At 41.0% G+C, this 22832-nt stretch overlaps 1 protein-coding gene across 2 annotated transcripts in view; it reads right to left on the reverse strand.

Moving 5' to 3' along the window:
• Nucleotides 1–22832, reverse strand: part of FGF12 (fibroblast growth factor 12) — a 492718-nt gene that overhangs the window by 237323 nt on the left and 232563 nt on the right. Inside the window, exon 1 of one of the 2 annotated variants that reach the window (XM_054585131.1) lies at nucleotides 4967–5165. The exons of the other annotated variant lie outside the window; for it this stretch is intronic. Coding sequence (XP_054441106.1) covers nucleotides 4967–5165 — 199 coding nt within the window. Of the gene's footprint in view, nucleotides 1–4966; nucleotides 5166–22832 lie in introns of those variants that run through there. 2 annotated transcript variants of the gene reach the window in all.

Raw genomic sequence — 22832 nt, forward strand, 5'->3', positions numbered from 1 at the left:
TATATATTAAGTCTAGGAAGAAAAGACAACAGCTAATGTACATTATGATGAAGCACCCCAGAAGAAGAAAAAATTAATCATTATTAAAAAATTTTCCAAACCAAATCAACAATGAATGCAATACCTGTACACAAATATGCTCTCACCTATAACAAATACAAATGGTGCAAACCTAGTAAGCCTAGTATTTTTTAAAATATAATTCTATGACACAAAGCTTTAATTTCTAAAGATCTTCCAAAATATGTCTCTTGCTTCCTCAAATACAAAGACTGCCTCATCTCCTGAAAATTGTTTTTCTAATTCTGTTTGAGAATATTAAAACTTTAAAGACTTAATCCTGAGTTATGGCTTGATGAGATCTCTGTAGGATGAAAGAAATCAAGAGATCACAGTACCTGCTATTTTATAATGTTCTCACAATAAGAATTTAATTTGTTGATGAAAATGAATTGCTGTAGGAAAAAGAGGATTAAAAAAACACATGCAAAATATCAGTTTAAACCCCAGGGTAGATTTCTGAAGAGAAAAGCTTGTGTTGTTTTTTGGTTTTTGGTTTTTGTTTTAACAGACATCAAGCCAAATATATTTAATTAGGCTGATTTTGTAGTTCAGACATGAGTCATACTTTTAAAAGAGAAAACAAAAGTGCTTGCTATACATGTAACATAGCACTTGTCATATGAATGTATTCTTAATGTATATATGAACCAAAATTACTTCAATTTATAAAAATCTAATTACATTCCATAGGTCATATGAGTAAACATCATTTCCTCATTTTCATCAGTTTTCTTCTTGAAGTTTCAATATTCTGCGATGTTCCTTCATCTACTGAAATGGATGTGTTTGATAATAAAATGTTGAATGAGTGTGCCATTATGGACTATATATCTACCAAAACAATTTGGAGGAATACTGAAATATTTTGAATAACCACAACTTTTATAACAGTAGAAACAAGAACTCAGAAAAATAGACAATGAAAAGCAATAAAATTTAGTAAAAATTATAATGACTTCTTTAATTTATTCTATCTACTTGGTGTAACTAACTGCATCATTTCTTAAAAGGGAGGGGCATATAAAACCAAATATTACAGCTATGAAATAAATCTAATTTACTTAGGCAAGGAATTTTCCCTCATTGCTGATTTTTTTAATGCTCTGGTTTCAGAGGAGGAATTAAATTTTATCTAAAAATAATAAAAACACAAAATCACTTCAAATTCATAGATTTAGGTTTATCAAGTTACTCTTTACTTTCCAGAGAGGCACTCATTTGAAAAATGAAAAAGTGACCCTGGATGACTTCCAAGGTTCACGTCCACTCCAACATTCAAAAGTGCTACAATATAAACACCTTTTCCTTTTTGATTGTGAATGCTAAACTTTACCTATAGTAACTTCTGATTTAAAACATAAATACTTGTGAAGTCAACATTTTATACAAGTATTTCTATTCAATAGTAAAACAAATATAGGAATGAATAAGCCATGTAATTCACACAGATGTACTAATAGCCTAGACATAGCAAATTAAGTGGCATCAGCATTTAAGCAAATATTCTAGCAGGTCTGGCTCATACATGTATTCTACACATAAATAACAATTCAAATAATGACTGTAAGAATGCTTCTAAAAGAAATGTTCTAAGACTTTTTTTATGGTTCAATGACCTGAGCCAATTTGCCAGTTTAAAGTCTTCCCATATTTCATTTCCAAAGAGCTACGGTTCACACAATACACAGGGAGCTAACTGTCCCTGTGCTGTGTGTTCGTCTTCACAACTGGATTTACTCCTACAGGGCAGCTAGCTATAGGATAGTCAATTAGAACCCAATTGCCTGACTTAGCCTGTGCCTCCGACCAGTTACCTCCTCTATCCTGCCCTATTGCTATTCTGATTACAAAATAATAATGACAACAACACAAATAATCCCAAATGGTAAAACAAAAAACAAAAACAAAAAAAAAAACACCAAAATGTTTTCATCCTTTGAGAGAGGACACCTAGTTCTTCATACCACTTTTTGTGTGTGCCACAATGTAACTGTGTAACCTTGTATAAACCACCCACTCTGACTCTTGAATTTCGCATCTAAGTAAGCGTTTGGCTGGACAATCCCAGGATAAGCCATCACATTGTGCTTCTGGGATGCCATTCACAAAGTGTCTGTTGTGAACCATGGCCCTGGAACTATGTGATCTGAGGTCCACCCTACCAACTCTCACATTTTCATTCTGCAATGTCATGATTTTGAAATCTGAGACCTTCACCCTGTAATTTCAGTATTCCCACCACATTTATAAAGTTTCGATATTACACGTACCAAAATTTGGTAGGCTAAGACAAGAGATTGAGAGGAACTGAATGTGTCAGGCCTGAAGTCAGAAATACAACCGTGGCCTTTCCCATCCAATACTGGACTTAGTCTTTTTGTCTCAGCCTCACTCCCCAGGAATTCTGCTCAAAGGAATATGACCACTTTACGATATGGGACTCAATTTGGAGTTCACAAGAATTTTGTTTGGAAGGGTTTGTGAGGTCAAGAATAACTTAAATATTAAGTGAATATAACATCAAAATGCTTATAAAACAGATTCCCTCAGTTTTTCTTTTTGGTGTTTAGCAACTTTCTCCCAATCCAGTTAAAGAATTCTCTCTGAAATTGAGATGTAGAAGATGCTACCTTTCTATAAATAGGCTCATCCCATGCTATGTGAATCATGGTTGCTGACAGCAAATCAACAGATTAATTATTTTTCTTTGTTAGTAGTGATAATATCACACTATCATCTTCCCTAAATGCTTTTCCATACCCCACCCTCCCATTCTTCTCCTAAGCTAAACTTCAGCAAGCGTAAGTCCCTGGTGTGCAAATGCGTGCATGTTGCCCTTGCACTGAGCTTCTCTTACTTAATAAGTATTGTCAACTATCTGCCAGATTACTACTGTGACACTACAGCTAAAGAAAGTCACCTGTCAGAATCCTCTGTGCCAAGATGTACACTAAGTAGATGAAACAGAGGAGCAGATTAAATGAACACAAGAAAACAATAAATTCAGCAATCCCCTCAAATTCTCTACTTTGTAATGAGGTGCTAAGAAAAGAGCCACAAGAAGCAATTTCCCTATGCAAAATTCAGCCCTGAAAATCAACTTCAACAAAAAATCAGGTGAGTTTGTTATCCGTTCATAAATATAATCCACCTATCATTTTTATTACCATGTTTTGAACTGAGGAGGCTGAGTTGGATCTTATCACAAATGTCATATAATTATCCTAACTGGAGTGCAAGCACACACGGTAGACACCGAGATACGAGAGTCCCATTGAATTCAGAGGCTTGAAGTTCCTTGTAGACTACATAAGCCCTAAGAGAAGATGGCCCCCAAATGATCACTGCATAATGCCAGGGATTTTATTCTCCCTTCCTGTGAATTATTTACTGTGCCGAGATAACTCTAGTTTTCGCATACATCTTCACCTTATGAAATAAACAGGTGTATTAATTGGATGCAAAACAACAGAGACTTCAGTAACTCTTGTCTTGGGAACATAATGATTTTTGCTTACTCCTGAAATTTACTATTTTATAAACATCACAGAGTAAGAAAATGAGCCCACTATGAAAAAAATAATGTCACGGAAACCCAATGGAAAAATAAGATGAGATGGCTTCTTCATAAGAATTAATCCCTAATTTCTCAATTTATTCTGAATCCCAACTGTCCAAACTTTTCAAGTGTTTTCCTCACCCCAGCGACCTCACTTCTGGAACCCAGGAGACATCACCAATTTGCAAGGATGCGTACCTAAACTAGCTAACTAATCACAGAATGAAGGCTTTCTTTCTAAACAGTATTTCCTTTCAGTTGTCCACTGTAAGGACAGAGTATCTGCAGATTGCAAATGACTGTCCACCACAGCCAGAGGATCAATAAAGTCTGGTGGAAGCACAGACCTCGGCATTTCTGCTTTCATTCCCTCAAGCTGGGACACTGGCCGGGCTTGAGCTGGAATAATCATTCTGAAACTCAAGGGATCCAATTTCCCTTTGTAAACACACACATATTATATACCAGCCATTTAATTAAGGGCCAAATAAGAGAATCAGCTTCAGAAAGGCCATGCCAAAAAAAATCTCTAATAAGTCTAAAGTTTTCTTTACCCTCCCTGAAGCCAAACTGCAGATACTGTATGTTTCCCTTAGTGTCCCAAAAGTAAGTGTACGTGTACAAAGGATGGGAGTAACAGGACAGAAAAGTTAATGAGCAGAGCCCTTGGAAACCATGAGAGTAGTTGAGATAGAACATAGGGAAAGGAGGTCTCTAATAAAAGGAAGTGAAAGGGCATGTGGGAAATTAGGGAGGTGAGAAATTGATAGAAAGAGCTGAACGATACAATATCATGTGTTGCTGGAGGTGGAAGTAGAGTTAGAAAAAGAAAATACATTTAAGTTGGTGTCTACTCAGTGTCTATTATGTGTCAAGAACTATTAATATGAGAGATAGAGAGAGAAATGGTTTACTTATATTTAGGTCCTCAGTAGGTAATGTAAGCGATGGATGGATGGATGGATGGATGGATGGATGGACGGATGGATGGATGGACGGACTGATGATGGGCAAATAGGTAGGAGAGAGAGAGAATGAATGAGGTAGTCACTGCCTTCAAGGACTCCACAGGCTGTATGGAACTAGAAGCACCATGCGTGTAACTCTCATACTAGACAAACCATAGTTACATCAAGGTATAAAGTGTTTTCTAGAATATGGGACAAGAAGCTTTAAAGTGACAGAGGGTGACTGAACGAGATGTCTCAAAATTAAGAAAGAAGGGGATGGGGGAAGAATGGAAGGGAAGATCCTGGTTGTCTTTCCTGGGCGCTCCCAGGTGTTTTGCGGAAGGGTAAAGGGATGTCAGCTTCTGGGGAGCCCATCGTCAGGGCTTCTACTGACCTGGTCTCCGCCTCACTGGCCTCTTGCGGCCGCTGCAGAAGCGCACTTTGCTGAATACCCCGAGGACGTGCCTCTCGCACAAGGAGCGCCCGTCTTTGCTGGGGCTGGAGCGGCGCTTGGAGGCCGACACCCGGTCGCTGTTAGACTCCCTCGCCTGTCGCTTCTGCCGGATCAAGGAGCTGGCTATAGCCGCAGCCATAGCTGCTCAGCGAGGGCCACAGGCCCCGGACTCCACTGCGCCCTCGGGATCGCTCTCCGCCGGGGCGAGGGCAGGACCTCGGCGGCTTGGAGGGACAGGGCAGGCGCGGGAGGCAGTGCTAATATTTGAAAAGGCTGCAGTTCTGAAAACCCGGCGCCCACAAGGTTAGTCAGAGTCTAGGCGGCAGCGACAAAATGTGTGAAAATCCAGATGTAAACTTCCCCAACCGCTGGCGGCGGGGGCGGGGCGCTCCCAAGCCTTCCTGTTAACTAGGCTCTTGCACCCCAAACTTGCACCCTAAGGCGATCGGCGTCCAAGGGACAGTGGGGAGTTTGGTCACACTGCCTTCGGAGTACCAAGTAGAAGGGGAAGAAGGATGTCCAAAACAACAAGCCGTGCCCCTGTTGGAGAGGCGCAAGCGTTGTAAGGTGTCCAAAGTATATCTACACATACAGCATATAAAACCCGTTTACAAAGCAGAGTCTGGACCAAGGCGGGTAGCGTGTCCCCGGTAGAAAATACTAAAAAGTGAATAAAATGTTCCTTTAGAGAACAAGCCACCAACCGCAGGAGAGAAGGAGAGGAAGGCAGCAATTTAACTCCCTGCGGCCCGCAGTTCTGGAGATTAGGCGGTCCTTCCCGGCCGGGTGAGGTCTACGGATTGCATCGCGCCGGCTGCGTTCTCAGATTCCGAGAGGCGCGAAGTGGGAGCGGTTAGCCAGAGTCAGGGTACGGGCGTGGGGTGGGCGCAGCTGTTTCCAGCTGCGGCGAGGGAGCGCGACTCCCCGCCAGCAGCACTGCAAAGAGAGCAGGAAGCTGGGGAGGAGGGAAAGAATGAGGGACTGGCAACGGAGGAGGGAGGGAGGGAGGGAGATCCTCGAGGGCTAAGCACCCCTCAGGGAGAAACCCGCACGGGAGGCGGGTGCAGGGGATACCAGGGTCCCAAAGAGCAGGTGCTCTTTCTCTTTCCGCTTGCTTTCTGCAGAAGACGGGCACAGTTGGTGATTATTTAGGGAATCCTAAATTTGGAATGACTCAGTAGTTTAAATAAGCCCCCTAAAAAGGCAGCGATGCTGAAGGTGTCCTCTCCAGCGCGGCGCCCACACGCCTCTAACTAGAGCTCCCCGCCATGGTCCACCCCGGCCGCAGCACAGAGCCCGTCTCCGTACAGGCTCAAGAGGGAGCAAAGGAAGGAGAGGGCGCTTTGGCGTGCTCGGGATCAGGTCATCTCCGCGCCGCCCGCCCCCCAGGTTCGCGCCGCCCGGCAGTCGATCGCTCACAGGCAGCAGATCAGATGGGGATTACCCGCCGGACGCGAGGCCGATCACTCAGTCCTGCGCGACCCATTCCGGCTGAGGAAGAAGTGACCAGCGCGCTGCGAACACCCGCGTGTCCGCTCGGGTGGGGCAGGGGCTGGCTGCGGGCGACGTCGGCTGGAGGTGGCTGCGGCTCCTGGCCGGAGCTGCCCACCATGGTCTGGTGCCTAGGGCGCAGGTGGGACCCTTGGGCCGCCTGGGGAGACGGCAGGAGGCAGCAGAGCGTCCAACCCGGGTCCTCGGGGCCGGCTGCAGACTCTGGGGCCCCACAGGCCAGGAAACAGGAGCGGGCTGCTGACAACTCGCTCAACTTGCGCGGGTGGCTGCTCAGAGCCACTGGCTAGCGGGATGCGCTCCGTTGCAGACCCAGGCCCCGGAGGGGGCTCTCAGGTTGGATTCCCATTCATGGGCTGTGGCTCTGGGAGCGTGCAGCCGAACCAGCTCCCCAGTGTGTCACCGCCTCCCAGCCGGCTCTGCACGCTGGGCTGGAGCGCTAGCTCCGTTAGAAACTCCAGTCAGGGGCGACCGCCGCCGAAACGGTGGTGGGACCAAGAGCGGGTGGCGGTGGGAGTACCTCCTGCGCCGCCAGCCCACCCGCCGGAGAGCGCCAGAGCGCCCAGGTGGAGCCAGGTGGGGGCCGGGCTCCCGGAGCGCAGGAAGAGCCCGTGCTCCGGTCCTCCTCCCCTCCCTTGCGCCCTCTGCTCCCAGACTCCCTCCTCCTCCTTTCTGTCACCCCTCTCCCCCTTCTCTGTCTTCTGTCTCTCCCCTTTTCTCCTCTCTACGCAATCCTACGTGATTGAGGTTTGGATGAGAAATTCTCAGGCAGAACAAGGGAACTGCAGCTCGGGTCTGCTCTGTCCAGTCCCTCCCCCAAGGGAAAACCCTACCATAAGCCGGCTGAAGGACCCCGAGTGTCTGTGCAAAGAAGGGGTTAGAGGTGGGGGAGCTAAGAGAAGGCAGCCCGCCCCCTCTCCGGTAACCTGGAGCAGGTATAATTCTCTGTTTAGGAAGGAAGGCAGTGGACACTGAAAAAAAAAAAAAACAAAGTAACGCCTCTTGGGCCCTGAGGTTGGGCCCCGAGGTTGGGCCCCATCTCCAGCTCATTCTGGAACAGGAAAAGTGTTTCCGCTTCCTTTAGGCCTCGGTATATTGGTTCTGTGTGGAAAGCTGCAAAGCACGCTTAATCCCTAAAATGAGGGACCAAGTGAGCACCCTGCATGAGGGAGAATGGAGATAAGGTGAGAGAGGGTGACTATGGGCAAGGGCAGTCAACAAGCTTTGGAATTCAGTCAGGTCTCCAGGAGAGCTTGAGACAGCTGCTGGATGTTACAGGAGATTCAGCAGAGGAGAGAATGTCACCCAGGTTAAAAGGCATGAAAGATTTTGGAAATACAAAAGGAGTAGTCACCTTCCATTCATGCCAAAGTCTAGAAGTGGGTGTCAATTATACTTCAACTTGTCTTCGAATATCCCTAAATGCCTCCTCTTCACAGAAACCTGGCTAAGTGTCAAGGGTAGTGCCCATAGATTAAATGGATGATTTCCAAGCAGAAACAGGTGTATATTGGAACCACCCTGGTAGAGGGCAAGAAAAACGCAGGCCTTGGAAGCTGCTGAAAATGGATGTGGGACCAAGAGAGGCTCGAGGAAATCTCTAGATGTAGTCACAAATTTGTGGATCTAGCAGAAGTCCACTTAGGCAATGAGAATGATTAAGGTTTGTAAGGTTGCTTAGGCACTATGTCACACAACGCTACTGTGTCTGGGGGCCTGGACCTCTCATGCTACAGCTGGGCATAAAATAGGCAGTCCGGGGTTTATGGAGCAGACAGCTAGAGGGAGGATTAAATAGCAATTAAATATCAAGGTGCCAGAGAGGGGGGGATCCTAACTGTCACTGGGGAGCACACATCCCCTGCAGCAGTTCAGTGTGTCTGAATCAGGACAGAGAACCTGGGACTTTAACAATATAGAACAAAACAGGTAAATGCATTTTCAAAAGTGTGTCTGAATGGGGCAAGGGGATCACCCCTTAAAATCAAGATAACACTATCCAGTTATGGAAATGTTCACATTTCATGGATAAAATTATTTTTCTTCCTGGGCTACCGGAAGACTTGAACAAGGCAGGCATTCCTGAGGAAGGCAGCCGGTACTAGCTGGCTTTGGAGGCTCCTTGCCTTTTTCACTTCAAAACCCAGAAAGGAAAAGGTCAGCTAAGGTGAGGAATCTAGAGAAATGGGCAAGAGGTAGGTGTACAGTGGGGTCTTGAGAAAGTCATTGCTAAGCTCTGAGTCTCTTTCTTATGCTCAAGATGGCAGTAATCATTCCCACCCACCTCGCAACAAGCATCTGGAAAACTGGAAAATGCCAGGGGAGTGAAAGAGAGGATGCTGGTGTGCTGCTGTTGTTGTTTTGTTGTTGTTGTTTTAAGAAAATACATACTATTCTGAGATGCTTTTTAAAATGTACATTCCTGATGGTTTCTCTGAATGTGAAGGAGAAATCTTGATGAGTAGAACCCAAGAATTTGAGTTTCAAACAAGTTCTTCAGTCAGAGTTTGAGAATTTAATACATATGTTCAGTGTAGATAATAATAGGAGAGAGAAATAAATTCAGTCTTTCAAAATCTAACACATTTCTCCAAAATTGCAGCTCTCCGTCCCCCTCCACTCCACAAAAATAAATAAATAAAATAATGCGAGCCCCAGAAAGAGGATCCATGTTCTCTAATCTTTTAGTGTGCTGATTTTTTTCGGTGAGATTATGAGAAATAAGGACGTTTTGATGCAGAAGGTAACAAATGTAGCAGTCATAAGGTAGAAGGGGGTGATGGGAGAAAAGATGAAAATGCAGGTAACAGGGGCTGTTTGAAGTTCTCCACTCTGTCTTGACATGACAGCATCAAGTTAGGTATTTAAGGAACAAAATGGAAACAATAAATGCCAGCGTTCTGAGAGCGACATCATTCCTGTCTTTAGATTTCTATTAAAAGAACATGGTGATTAGACAACAAAGACTTCACTTTTTCCCTTGCACTCGGCAGCTATTGTCAAGTGCTTTTTAGTAGTTTAGCCCTTTGAGTCTTCATCAACATCATTTATTCCATTTCCCCAAAGAGAAAAAGAGGTAAGCACGGGGAACTTTGAGAAGTTATGTATAACCTATGTACAGGGTCACTAAGATTAGAAGCAGTATTTAATTTTTTAATATCCAGAATTTATAACTGTGTTCCCTGGGCCACTAAATCTTGTAAGTCTTCCCCCATGGTTACTAGGACACTTCCAATATCTTTGCATTTTGGGGTCAGGAATGAGATTAAGTCCGCCTACTGATGATTTAGGTAACACAGTCAGGTTATTTTAAAGGGTAATATCTCAGGGGTAACAATACCTTGACTTTCAGGCTTTCTTTGCCCAATCTGAGAATTTCCCTCTACAATTCTGAAGATAACATGGTGGAAACAATTTTAATTAGTTTGGAGAAAGTTGCCAGATACACATTGAAAAGATAATTACATAGTTACATATTTTATATTTCTGACCTCCAGTCAAACAAATAAAACATGGACAGTCTTTATCATCCCCATATTTTAAAATGACAAAACACAACATTTAATAATCTTTCCCTTATTCATAAGCCACATCTTCCGACTCCCACTGTAGTCATTCACTTGAAACTGAACTGAGCATAGATTGTGTCCAAGGCTCTTTTGGTTACCAAGGGTAACTCTGTAGACCTCTACATTCTCCCTGCCCTCAGCAGGCTTACAGTTCATGCCATCATGATCTTATTTGTCTCTTATTCACCCACTAGCTATGTGCTACTGGACAAGTTATTCCATCTCTCTTAACCACGCAGGCAAAACAGATCAATGAAAATGAAACTAGCAGCACCTATCTAACTAGGCTGCTACAAGGCTCAAAGAAGGTAACACATACCTTATAATTCATACACATCATCATTCACTCCTGGACATAATGCATTTAATGAAGGCTAGAAATCAACTTGAAATGAATGATTAACCTTGACATTGAAATGGCAAACAAAATTTTCATTAGTGGAATATTGTCAGTGTCCTTGACTGTTGGGAACACAAAGGAGCCTAGCTCTGCTCATACATCATCCCTCTCTGAGACCATGCCCCTGACTCCAAGCTTAGAGAATAATTAGCTCAGTAGGGTATCACACAGCAAGTTTGATGGGCAGAAGACCTCTTCTCCATTCATTTTTATCCCATAAAGTAACTATACTTACATTTTCTTTTCTCTGCCAGATTGTCACTTAAAATAGGTCAGCAAAAGCACAATTACTTTCTAATAATTTTTGAATTCCTTTAGATGACAAATTTATTTGTGGTGCTTTATTCAACAGTTCAACAACTGAATTACTACATGTTATATGTTTCCCTCTAGTTTTGGTTATCTCTCAAAATAAGAAAGACAATACACATAATTCTCCTTCATAACACACATTAAGGGAAGGATCCTTATTGCCTAAGTAGAGAATTTATCAATGTCTTAAAGTATATCTCTTTTGACAAGAAATATAAGATATAACTAATGCTAATATAACCAATGCTAAGCTCCCTACACAATTTTAAGTGCACTGCAACTATGGACACATTGAATCCTTAGAACAACCCTTACAAGGTAATTTCTGTCATTATCCTCATTTTATAAATAAAGAAACTGGGGCACAGAGAGGTTAAGTTGTTTTATCAAGGTCACCCAGTTAAGAATTGGTAGAGTTCAAATGTAACCCATGTAAATTACTTCTGGAGCTTTCTTTTTATCTCTATGATACACCTGACAGAGACCAATGTTTGCCACCCTAAAACTCTCTCTTAGAATATTAATTTTAAGTTGGTTATTAATAAACAAAATACTGAGCCAGAACATTTTCCCCATTTTCTCCCTTTTTCCTGCCCAAGAGCTGCTCCAGGAAGGAAATATTAGCATATTCACCTTAGCCTAAATTTAGTTAAGTCTGGTGGACAGTAAGGCTCCAAGCAGGGGCCTGTTAACTAGATTCCCTCTGTGTCCCATTGTTTCTGAATTGACTAGCAGCAATTTGTTTGCCATTCTTTCAGCTACCCCTAAATTGTTCAGCTTCTCTTTTGAAATCTAAACATTTTCCCCTACTTTTCTCATATGTCCAAAATGGCACAAATGTTTGTCTGGAAACAGTCCAGCCATTGTTAATATAACAAAATTAGTTTGCATGACAACAGATTGCATGTAACCTGACACCCAAGAAGAGTAGACTGGAGTGTGCATGTGTGAACAATGATGACTTCACTACACTGGTCAGTGGTGGGGGGCAGGGGCGATGGAAGATGCCTTTGAGTGAGCACGTGTACTGCGTGGCCATTGCATTCAAAATAACTGAGTAAGTAGAGCAACGAATCCATGTCAAATTTTGCATTAAGCTTGACCATTCCTTCACAGAAACTGTTCAGATGATTCAGAAGTCCACAGCTATGGGCAACTGGTGATTGGCAGCTTTGTCACAACAACACGCCCACCCATGCATCATGACTCGTGCAGAGATTTTTGGCGAAGCATATCCTCCCGGTGACTCAGCCCCCTTTAAAGCCCAGAGTTGGTGCCCTGTGACTTCTGGCTTTTTCCAAAACTAAAATCACTTTTGAAAGGGAAGAGATTTCAGACTGTTGGTGAGATTCAGGAAAATACAACAGGGCGGCAGATGGCAATTGAGAGAACTGCATGAGGTTCTACAGTGCCTACTTTGAAGGGGACTGAGATGTCATTGTCCTATGTACAATGTTTCTTGTATCTTGTATCTTCTTCAATAAATGTCTCAATTTTTTCATATTACATGGCTGGATATCTTCTCAATAGACCTTGTACATACCCAACATTACCTCACTGTTTTTGGAATCTTCATGCTTGTATGAATTCCCTGTGTGCATGTATTAAAATTTGATTTTCTCCCATTAATCTGTCTCTGTTAGCTAGAAGAAATTTGAAGGTGGGAAAGTATTTACTTAGCCTCCACACACTGTATGTCAAAAATAATGGTACCATGAAAAATTATAATCATGTATTAGAATTAATAAATTAAGAAAAGATTTATCATGTGCGTTTATAATATACTTAATGTTTTAATGTTTAGTAGTCATCTTCCCATGTGTTATCTCACTAAGATTCTCAAATACCTTGTGAGTAAAGTTAAGGAGATAATAATAACTAATTTTACAGAAAAACTGACACTCCAGTAAGTGACATAATCTCCCATGGTCACAAAACAGATGAGTGGAGATCTATGAGTTTAATCCAGGCTTACTGACCTCAATGTTTCTCATATCCTAACTAAGGTCACATAGAGAAAAAAATGAAAACCTTATCCTTCCATTCTTTACCCTCTAGTGCTCCTCTAGTAGGGTTTCACATCCCGTGAATGACCTTGGAGAGATCATTTAATGTTGGAAGGGAGGAGGACCCAAGTGTCCCAAACCTTTTCCCTCTGTTGTTTTTGCCTCTCACTCAGGGAGCTGAGATGGTGGTTGTCCCAGTCTTGGCCCCGAGAAGGTAGCCTTTGGGTCTGAAAGTGTGGCCTCCAAATATCTTCCTTCTTAGTTCAGTAATTCAAGTTGAGCTTCATAATAAAACTATAGAGAAACTAAATCAAAACATGAGTTGGAGAAATTTTAAATAGGATATAATTACATTTCTTCCATTTCCATTCTTATAAAAAATGTACATTGGTTTGGTTCGAACCACACGGTTGGTAGTTGGTTATGCTTCTTCCCAGATGGCTTGAGGATGTTTCAAAACCTGCCTCAACTGACTCCCCATCATTTCAGCCCTTCTCTGACTCCCACTGTCACCAATCCAGTGATTCCCCTTATTTGCAGAAGAGACATATGGTTAGAGGAGTCCCATTAGATGTAAAATCCAGGAGGGCAGAAAGATTATCTATTTTGTCTATTTTTCTGTCCCCAGTGCCTGAGATAGCATTTTTAGCATATAGCAGATGCCCAATAAGTACTTGAATGGCTTAATTTAGTCATCCATCTACCATTTGAAGTTAAAAATGAACATATTTACTCTACCATCAAGAAGCAAACTCAGTTAACTCAAGGGAGGCCTCCACATTTCCAAGTACATCATTTTGCTTTATCAATACCTCTAAAACTACCTGTCTTAATTCAACTCATCTGTTAAAATCTGATAACCTGAGAGGGTACATGGTACCTAGATTTATACTCTGACTAACCCCCATCACCCAAATTTAGGCCTATAGTTTCCGTTCTGATCTTTCCCTCCCTGTCTCTCTCTCTCTCTCTCTCTCTCTCTCTTACTCTCTCTCTCTCTCACACACACACACAAACACACACACACACACACACATGTGCATACACATTCACAAAAGAGATAAAACAATAAGGAAAGATATCAGATAGAAAGAGTAGTCAACTTTTAAAACCTCAGAATATTATCAAAATGACCTTAAATGGTTTGATAATTTTAACATTCATGCTGTCACCCATCTTTTTGAGCTGTGTTCTTCATGGACCATTCCTGGTTGCTCTCATTTCTAATTTTAGACTCCAAATTTTCAGGGAATGGATCTTGTTGAAATAGCAATCTCTTCAGCACTCAGCACATGACTGGCACTCAAGCTATATTATTAAAATTGTAATAAATTTGTGTTTTTATCCTCTGTATGCACATGGATCTGGGTGTTGTGAAAATAACAATAAGTGAAAGACCCTGCTGATCCTGTGATCATAGGTTTTTGATACTGAGTAAGATTTTACTGGGAATAACTGAAATACACAAAGTGACGAGTGAAAACTGTCAGAGGAGCAAATGGGAGTTTGAACACGGTGACCAGTAAGGTCACTTCTACTTCTAAGGTTTTAGAATTCTATAAAAATGCTATGTAAAGTAGAAAGCATTTGCAATTTAGAGTAAATAATTTTTCCTTGAGTAAAGTTACTGAGTCTTTCTGAGCCTAAGTTTATTTGCCTGTAAACTAACTACTACATAGGATGTAGACTGGTTAGAATAATGTATTGAAAAGATAGCACTGGTTTTGAAACAAGAAAAAATATAAATAAGTATGAATAAGCAAGTGGATGAATGGATGGGCAAAATACAGTACCTGTCATCTAAAAATCTTGAAATTCTTGTTAGGCTATGAAAAATAGCACAAAACAAAAATAAAAAAATAAAATGTTTGGCAAGCTTTCTTCCAGAATAATGAGGAGGCAAACCAGAAATTATTCAATTTCAGGATAGTAAATAAAAGCACTTAGTAAAATTCTGTCATTCCCTTAAAAATCATTTTCACATAAAAGCATTACCCCAGTACCTAATTTTGTCCAATAATCCAGGATATGCAGCAACAAGAAGTCAAGGGGACACTGGTATAGATGGCTGTGTATCTATGAAATCTAAACCAGGATGGATGGATGGATGGATGGATGGATGGATGGATAGATAGATAGATAGATAGACAGATAGATAGATAGATATAGATAGACAGATAGACAGGTGATAGATAATAGACAAATAGAGAGAGAGAGAAAGAGGGAGCGAGAGAGAGAGATCTAAATACATATTTCACTGCTCAGATACCCAGGAAGGGATAAGATTATTGTATAAGGATATTTCTTCAAAGAGTATTCAAAGCAAGGAGGAACCAATAATATTTTTGTAAAGTTTCAGACAGGGTTTTAGTATTTAAACTTGTAGTGTTAGCTAGAAAGAATTCCATGAGGTCATCAGCTCATTCTAGATAATGTATACATATTGCAATCAGCAAGAGAACATAAGAAAAGAGACTTTAAAAAAGATGTCAGAAAATTGTCTCTGGTTAGTTGAGTATGCTAAGACAACAGCAATGGAGAAGAGGTTGAGAGGAAGGATCGGGTAGGAAAGAAAGAGGAAACTAAGATTTACGAGGCATCTGCAATGCACACAGGCACAGTACTGGGCTCTATACACAACAATATCATGAGACAAACATTATTATCACATGTACAATGAAAAAACTATGGGTCAGAAGGGTTAATTAGTTGTCTGAAGTATGGATCTGGTCAAGAATTCAAATGTAGTTTAGGTGACTCCAAATCCAAAGCTCTCCTCATGACTATTTTTAGATGATCCACAATATGAATTTACAAGAAGATCATTTATATTACTGAAGTGCTAAAAAGGTTAAGATAACCCAAGAGTTAAGGCAACTCAGAATCTAAGTCAAAAACATCATGCTATTGTTTTGCAGGGATCAGAGCCTCCTTCGAAGTCCCAGTTTAATAACCAGAGGCAGGGAAAGAGAAATTGAGGGAAGTGATGCCTATCTTCAAGTGTCTGATATGTTCTTATTGAAAAAAGAACAAGGTATCCTGTGTGTCCAGAAGCAAACTTGGATTCAGGTAAGCAGTGATATATAAGGAAGTGCAGACCAACCATGAAATAGACTGTTTCATTCAATGGAGAAGTGAGTTGCCCATCATCAGAGATATTCAAGGCAAGATGAGGAGCACTACCACAGGGGGAGGGGCCCAAGAGCTGAGAAGAGTGTTCTATAAAATGGTTACAGTCAGCACTGCTAGGGTGGAGAAAGAATCAAAATCAGCATACATCGCATACATTGCATCCAAAGCAATACTTGGTAAACTTTTTTAAAATAAAGTGAAAAGGTGAGAATGAATAAATGATGAAACTGATTGCTAGTTGGCAAAAAATAACAGCAGAATGGAACAAGACTCAAAATTCAAGGATACTGTCAAGGAAAGCATATCGAGATAACCCTGCAAAGAAAGTGCAGGGCTAACACTTCTTTTATATGGTATCAATGTGTGTTGCAAAGGCTGACATTGCTGATTAAAGGTTTTGCTTCTGAATGAGCAGAAAGGCTAAAATGATAATATTCCTCTGAGTTGTGGCATTCTAGAGTGAGAAAAAGACAACATATGAACCTATTAAAATGTAAGTGAGGAAGGCTCCCCAGGAAAGGACAGTATAAAAAGCCCCTAGGGATTAATCAAAACCACAGTGGATTCTGTGGAGGATGGTCTTTGACCTTCTAGATGCCTGTGTAGAAGAGATCACATACTGAGGTAAGAGACTTTAAAGTAACCAAAAACTAATGAGCTTAAAGGTGAACAGAGAACCAAAGGAAAATGGTGAGGAGGGCAAGGAAATATACTGGGAGCTCTGTCAGGGTTCTCTGGATAGATGGTCTTCTGTTGGGAGAATGTGGGCTTGTAATGGAGTGTGAAAAGCAAACACTGACACTGGCTTGAAGCTGCAGTTGCGCGCTACACCTACCACTTCTACCATCAGCCATCACGGAGAAGTCTGGAGACTCAACTGACGGTGAAACAAAGGAAATATCTAAATCCATGTACACATTCACAGCTTTGACCAGAGTATCTTTGACTTTGTTTTTGAGAAAAAATAATAATAATCACAAACAGAAAAACTCAAAACCAATTTGAGAAAACTTACTATAAGCAAAGAAAAATTCTTGCAAAATGATCTCTCAACTAAATGTTCCAAAGCACAGTGAGGAAGATGGAGAGGTATGAGATGATGAATCGACAGTTGTCACATGCATGAAGTTAGGAATTTTGAAAGTCAGCCACGCTGTTTTTTGCTTGACACTTTATAACTTACTATATACACAGTAGTATCCTCCAAGCTGGAGAGGAAACACGTGTCCCACTATGAGGCACTTTTGAGAGGGCTGCATGTCCATGGAGAGGTGATTTTACCTCTGTGCCTCAGTTGACTCATCTCTCAATGAGAAAATTTTTAAAGAATAACTGATGGCCTCTATGTTTTAAATCCTCTAATGGAGGGTTACTTTTGGAAGGATCCTGGAACCAGGAGTGACATTTAGTTTTACATTTTCTAAACAACAAGGAAAAATAGTATATAACTTAAGTACAGAAAATGTTTTCAATGTGACCACATACTTAAAATAAAGAACATTTGTAGCTGGAGCAAAGGCTGTCATGAGAACAAATGACTCTAATCCCAGAAGTACTCTGTGAAGCTGCTGAATCCTCCCACCTTTAGTTCATACTGGGCCCCTCTACCCGTTGGTGATGGAGGAGAAATAAGAGATGATGAAGTGGTCTGTAGCTGCAGAGATGGTACAATACAAAATAAAGCTGTTCCCATAATAGGAAGATTTCAGAGGTGTGTTGTTTTTTCTCCCTGTGCGCAATATCTTAGATGACTGTTAATAAGCAGTTCTGCAATCATTTATACTGAAGAAAGAGATGATTCTACCGTGAGGAAAGTCAAAAGAAGCAATATCTTCCAAATAGACCTACTCCTAGCCTGAGCTCAAACCTTATTTTCAGACTATCTACTCAATATGGAAACTTGTCTCAATTTTCTCATTCTTAAAATAAAATAAACGAGGTGAATGCTAGTATCTCTTACCTCTCTAAAATTCTATGAATTTAACTATATGCTCACCAGTATCATGTTACTTATATATAACAAACTAGGGTATTTCCTCTTACGTTCCTTCTAATTTCAGGGTAGTTAACTAAAGTAAAAGGAGTGATTGGTTATCGTTCACCTCCTGGCCCATGGCTAGATGCCCTCAGTCCCCTGAAGAGTGAAACATGACTGGTTATCTTTTATCACAAAGCACTATTTTACAACTCTGGATAAAAGCAATAATAATTAAAGCAAATATTTTTTGAGTGCTAATGATTTACTAGGAACTGGTCTAAGTACTCTGTATGTATCAACTTATTTAATTCTCACAGGAACCCTATGAACGAGGTATTATTATTATCAGGGAAGAAACAGAGGAACAAAAAGCTAAGCAATTTGGCTAAGGTCATAAGCTAGTAAAGGGAATGACCAGGATTTGGACCCAGGAAGTCTGGACCTAGCCTCTTACTAATCAGTCACCTCCCAGTTATGTGGTACTGGTGGTCGTAGGGGAGGAGGAAGGGTGGTGTGGTGGAGACAGTGATGATTGTTGTGGCCCTTCTTTATTTCCCTACATGAAAATAAAAGATGCAGCTGGGCAGAGTGGAAAACATGGTACAAGAAATGCTCTCAACTAAGAGAGATTAGGAGCAGGCCAGGCTTTCTCTTTCTAGAGAGCTGAGGGAATGCAGGAACTGGGAGATTACATTGAGGAAAAAGTCCTCTCACACCTTAGGATTTAAGTGTTTTCAATCATTTGATCCTCACAATCATCCTGTGGCATAAGCATGACAGGGATTATTGTTATTATTGTATTATACTACTACAGCACAAAACATTGAAAGAGGAGTATATTCATTTAGTCAGGACTTAAATCTTCTTGACTTCCAAAGGGATGTTTTCTTCACTCTACCACACTGGTTCTATTGACTCCTTCCAGGCTTGACAGACTCCTCTGATCCATTGAGCAAATCGTCTTCTGTCTATATTTCCTCATTGCTCAACCCAAAAATTCACCAAGGGTCAGATGCTGGCAGTTCTGTGCTTGCTCAGAACGCTTTACCAGGATTTACGGTACAGCCACCTTTGTGAGACAGAACACAGCCATCCAATATCACATTGTTGTCTTGAAATCATCAAAAAGTAATCCTCAGTGCCGACATTCCCACGAGTTTATAATCCTAACTGAGCCCTGTCATAGCACAGCATCTCATTTCTACTTCCTCAAAAATTGCCAGTAAGACTTCTGCTTCTGAAGCAGAATCAAGCCTAAATGTGCATCTCCCTAATTTTCTTCTTTGTTAGAGAGCCCCCTGTTGCATAATCTGTGTAATTTAAATGCGTGTGGCTTTGCTAACCGATTCTCCTAGAGCCAATAAAATGTGTGAAAGACTTAAAAGGAACTGTTCTGGCAGTATCCATAAAATGTCAACCTCTGACTCATTTATTTCAGGGGACTCAATCTCAGGGAGCCACCATATTAGTATGTATCTAGAAGAGCAACTTAACGCAGCCCTAAATCACTAAATTCTGGCATTCTGCATTTTAATGCATAAGTGTTGTTTGCTTATTGATGGAGCCTGGCAAACAGCTTATCTTTTCTGTTCCTTAGGATCATTTGGAAAATGAAAGCAGTTGTCTTTCATTACAAAGACTTAGATATTGGAATTACTGAGCATAAGAACTGGATTGGAAGGAATCCTGAGAAATCACCCAAGACAATGCCCTCATTTTATGGATTATGAAGTTGAAGACTGAGAAAGATGTAGCGTACCTTAGGTCACATAGATACTGGTGGCTTAAACCAAAATACAATTCAGCCTCTCTTTTTTTAAATGCGCACCTGAGGACATTTTTTCATTGCTTTTGGAGAGAGAGGAAGGGAAACATGGAGAAAGAAAAAGAGAAATATCGATGTGGGAGAAAAAAATATCATGACCAGGGGTCAAACCCACAACCTGGGTATGTGCACATTGACCAGGGATCGAGCCCGTGATCCTTCAGTCCACAGACAATACCTCTACCAACTGAGCCACACTGGCGAAGGCCAGATTACGCTTTCTTACTCTAAAGTCAATAGTCTCCCCAGTATGAAATTTAATTTTTCAATTCAAGATTATATTTTACCCTTTGTTTTAAAGAAAGACTAAGAAATAAAATTGAATACTTATAGCATGCTTCCCATTCAGTCCACACAAACACCCAGTAAGTTATTTATGCATTACTATTGATATTATTATATGCCTGATTTACATATGCATAACCAGAAGCTCAGACTGCTGAGGGAGTGGGCCAAGGTCACATTTCTGATAAATAATGGGATTTGTACTCCCTCTCTCTCTGATCCGCTTACTTTGAAATTCTTTATTTCCTTCTTTGGACTTTCCTCGTCTTCCCCCTTTAAACTTACCTGTTTAGGTAAAATTAAATATTTTTAAAATCTCCATTAAGTCATATTAATGCCCCCAGCTAGCAGATAAGGTAGGCATTTCTTCTGTTTTGCATCACTGCCCACTTCCCCTCATTCTCTTCATTCAACATTATTTTCAAATAAAACAGGATTCTTTAGAACCACAGTGATTGTTCTCCCTGGTTTATTGCCTAGGATAAAGGACTCATAATCCTCTTTGCAACCATAGGTGTGCCATCAAGATGCAGAATTCTTTGTGATGCTAATAGAATTTCTTTCACCAGGTAGCGCTGCTTGCAAACCGTCTGCTGCAGTGTGCCAGGAATATGCCTGAGCTGAAAGGTGGGCGCTCATCTCGCCTCAGAATCTCCTCCGTCAGGTCATTTCACGGCAGGCACTGCCTTTAATATATGGATTGGATGCTGCAGCATCTTATAGTCACATAAATAATTTCTTTAATTAGTTCACCCCTTGTGCTTCTTTGGCTTTGAAGATTAAATTAAATGCAAAATTTGCAACTCATTGCTGGAGTGTTTATTAGCCTGTAAATCATCTTTAAAAACAACTACAGCTTAGGAAAAATTCAGTAAAGAAATGAATTTGCCTACATCTTGAACGTAAGTAATTTGGATCACATGCCACGGAAGATTTCATACATAAATAGGCATGTTATTTCTATGTAGCAACTCACCTCTTATATTTTTGTGTATATACAATTTTATAGTATATACATAAATATATGTAAATTTTAATTGCTAAGGGATGTAATACGACCTATTGACAAGTTTTATACCAAAATATTTATTTTCCTTTCCTTCTACATCTATTTGTACCTCTATTTTTACCTATCTATACATTTTCTCTATCCCTCCATCCCTCAGTTACTGGGCACTTACCACGTGCCAAACTGCTTAGCACACGGGGGAAATAAAGAATATAAAACACTGTTTATCCTCACAAAGAGTTTACCCTCTGGTGGGTAAGCCTGATATTTTATGTGATAATAGCCAGAATGAAACACATTCTAATGCAAGGTGGGCTGTGGGCTGAGACGTGCAGCAGAAACCACCACTCCTCTCAGCTGGAAGAGACCGTGCAAAGTTTCAGCAGCTAGTGACGTGAGAACTGCCCCCTCGAGGACAAGCAGGATGTGGTCCCGCAGAAAAGGAACTAAGAGCGGCCTTCAAAAGAGAGAAAAGAGAAGAAATGCACAGAGGTGTCCAACATGAGGCAGGCTGTGACTCTATGTATCTTATGCATTATTATATCTCACGTGCCAACCTCACAATTAATAAAACTAATTTGATTAAACAAAACAATCAATGAATAAACAGTATTTGAAGAGTGTTGAGAGTTCACTGGGTTCAGCAAATAAGATGTATGGAAACAGTGCAGAAATCCATTTCCAAAAGAAGCTTGTAGATACAATACCTAAAGAACAGGATGTATTGCTATGGAATTTGTGTCTCACCTTTAAGGCAGCAGAGAGATATTGAAAGTTTTAAAAAATGACTGTGATTCAATTTCATCAATAAACTTCTCTACTACTGCATCTTTTAATCAAAGCAATTGGAATAAATGTGGTACAACAGAGTTAGTAGAAACCAGATTCAATTTATTATGCTAAAATTAAATTAAACTGAAATTTAATACATTAAAATTATATGAGAATGGAAGGTCTTACTACAACTTACTTAAATGGATATAAATAGCGTAGATAGCACACGGAAGAAACAAAGCTCTCAGAGACCAAATTCTAAGGTGTTACACTCACTTTACAAATGTTACTGAAAGGTCCCACCTGACCACATTTGTCTGTTTCCCTAAGTAGAAAAACAGGTATAGATATTCAAAGGTTTCCCAAGGCCATTTATAGAAAACAGGGCAGGACAGAGAGTGTAAGACCTGGAATTAGTCCTGCTTCTACCATTAATTTGTCCTAAGACCTTGGGTGCCTCTTCCTTTTTCGGGGCTTCATCCCCTCATCTAGAAAAGAAGCAGGTAGCGTTGGACCCTTCATAGTCTGCATGAGCTTTGATGGTCTATGATTCCAATGAGATTATTGGGATATGGACCTCAGACCTCACCCTGTCAGCTTCCACGCTTAGCACAGCAGGAGGCTGGGTATACTTTGTTGGGTAATGAACCCCGCAGTATCTCCTGAGGGAAAAGTATTACATCCTCTTGTTTGTCTAAAAATTAACAAATAAAGGTATAAAGCAAAAGATGAGGCAGGTAGCTACATAGGTGCTATGGTCTGAACGTGCTCTCCCACCCCAAATTCAGATGTGGAAACCTAATGCCCAGGGTGATGGTATTTGGAGGTGGAGCCTTTGGGAAGTGATTCTAAAAGCTGCCCCAGAGAGCTTCCTAGACCATTCCCTTTGCCATCCATGCCTTCTATAAGGCACCACTGAATCAGACCTATGAATCAGAAAATGGGCTCTCATCAGATGCCGAAAGTGCTGGCACCTTGAACGTGGACTTCCCAGCCTCCAGAACTGT

The sequence above is a fragment of the Pteronotus mesoamericanus genome, unplaced genomic scaffold (assembly GCF_021234165.1).
Source record: "Pteronotus mesoamericanus isolate MK-2021 breed Mesoamerican mustached bat unplaced genomic scaffold, CSHL_Meso_final contig_82, whole genome shotgun sequence".
In the NCBI taxonomy this organism is placed as follows: domain Eukaryota; kingdom Metazoa; phylum Chordata; class Mammalia; order Chiroptera; family Mormoopidae; genus Pteronotus; species Pteronotus mesoamericanus.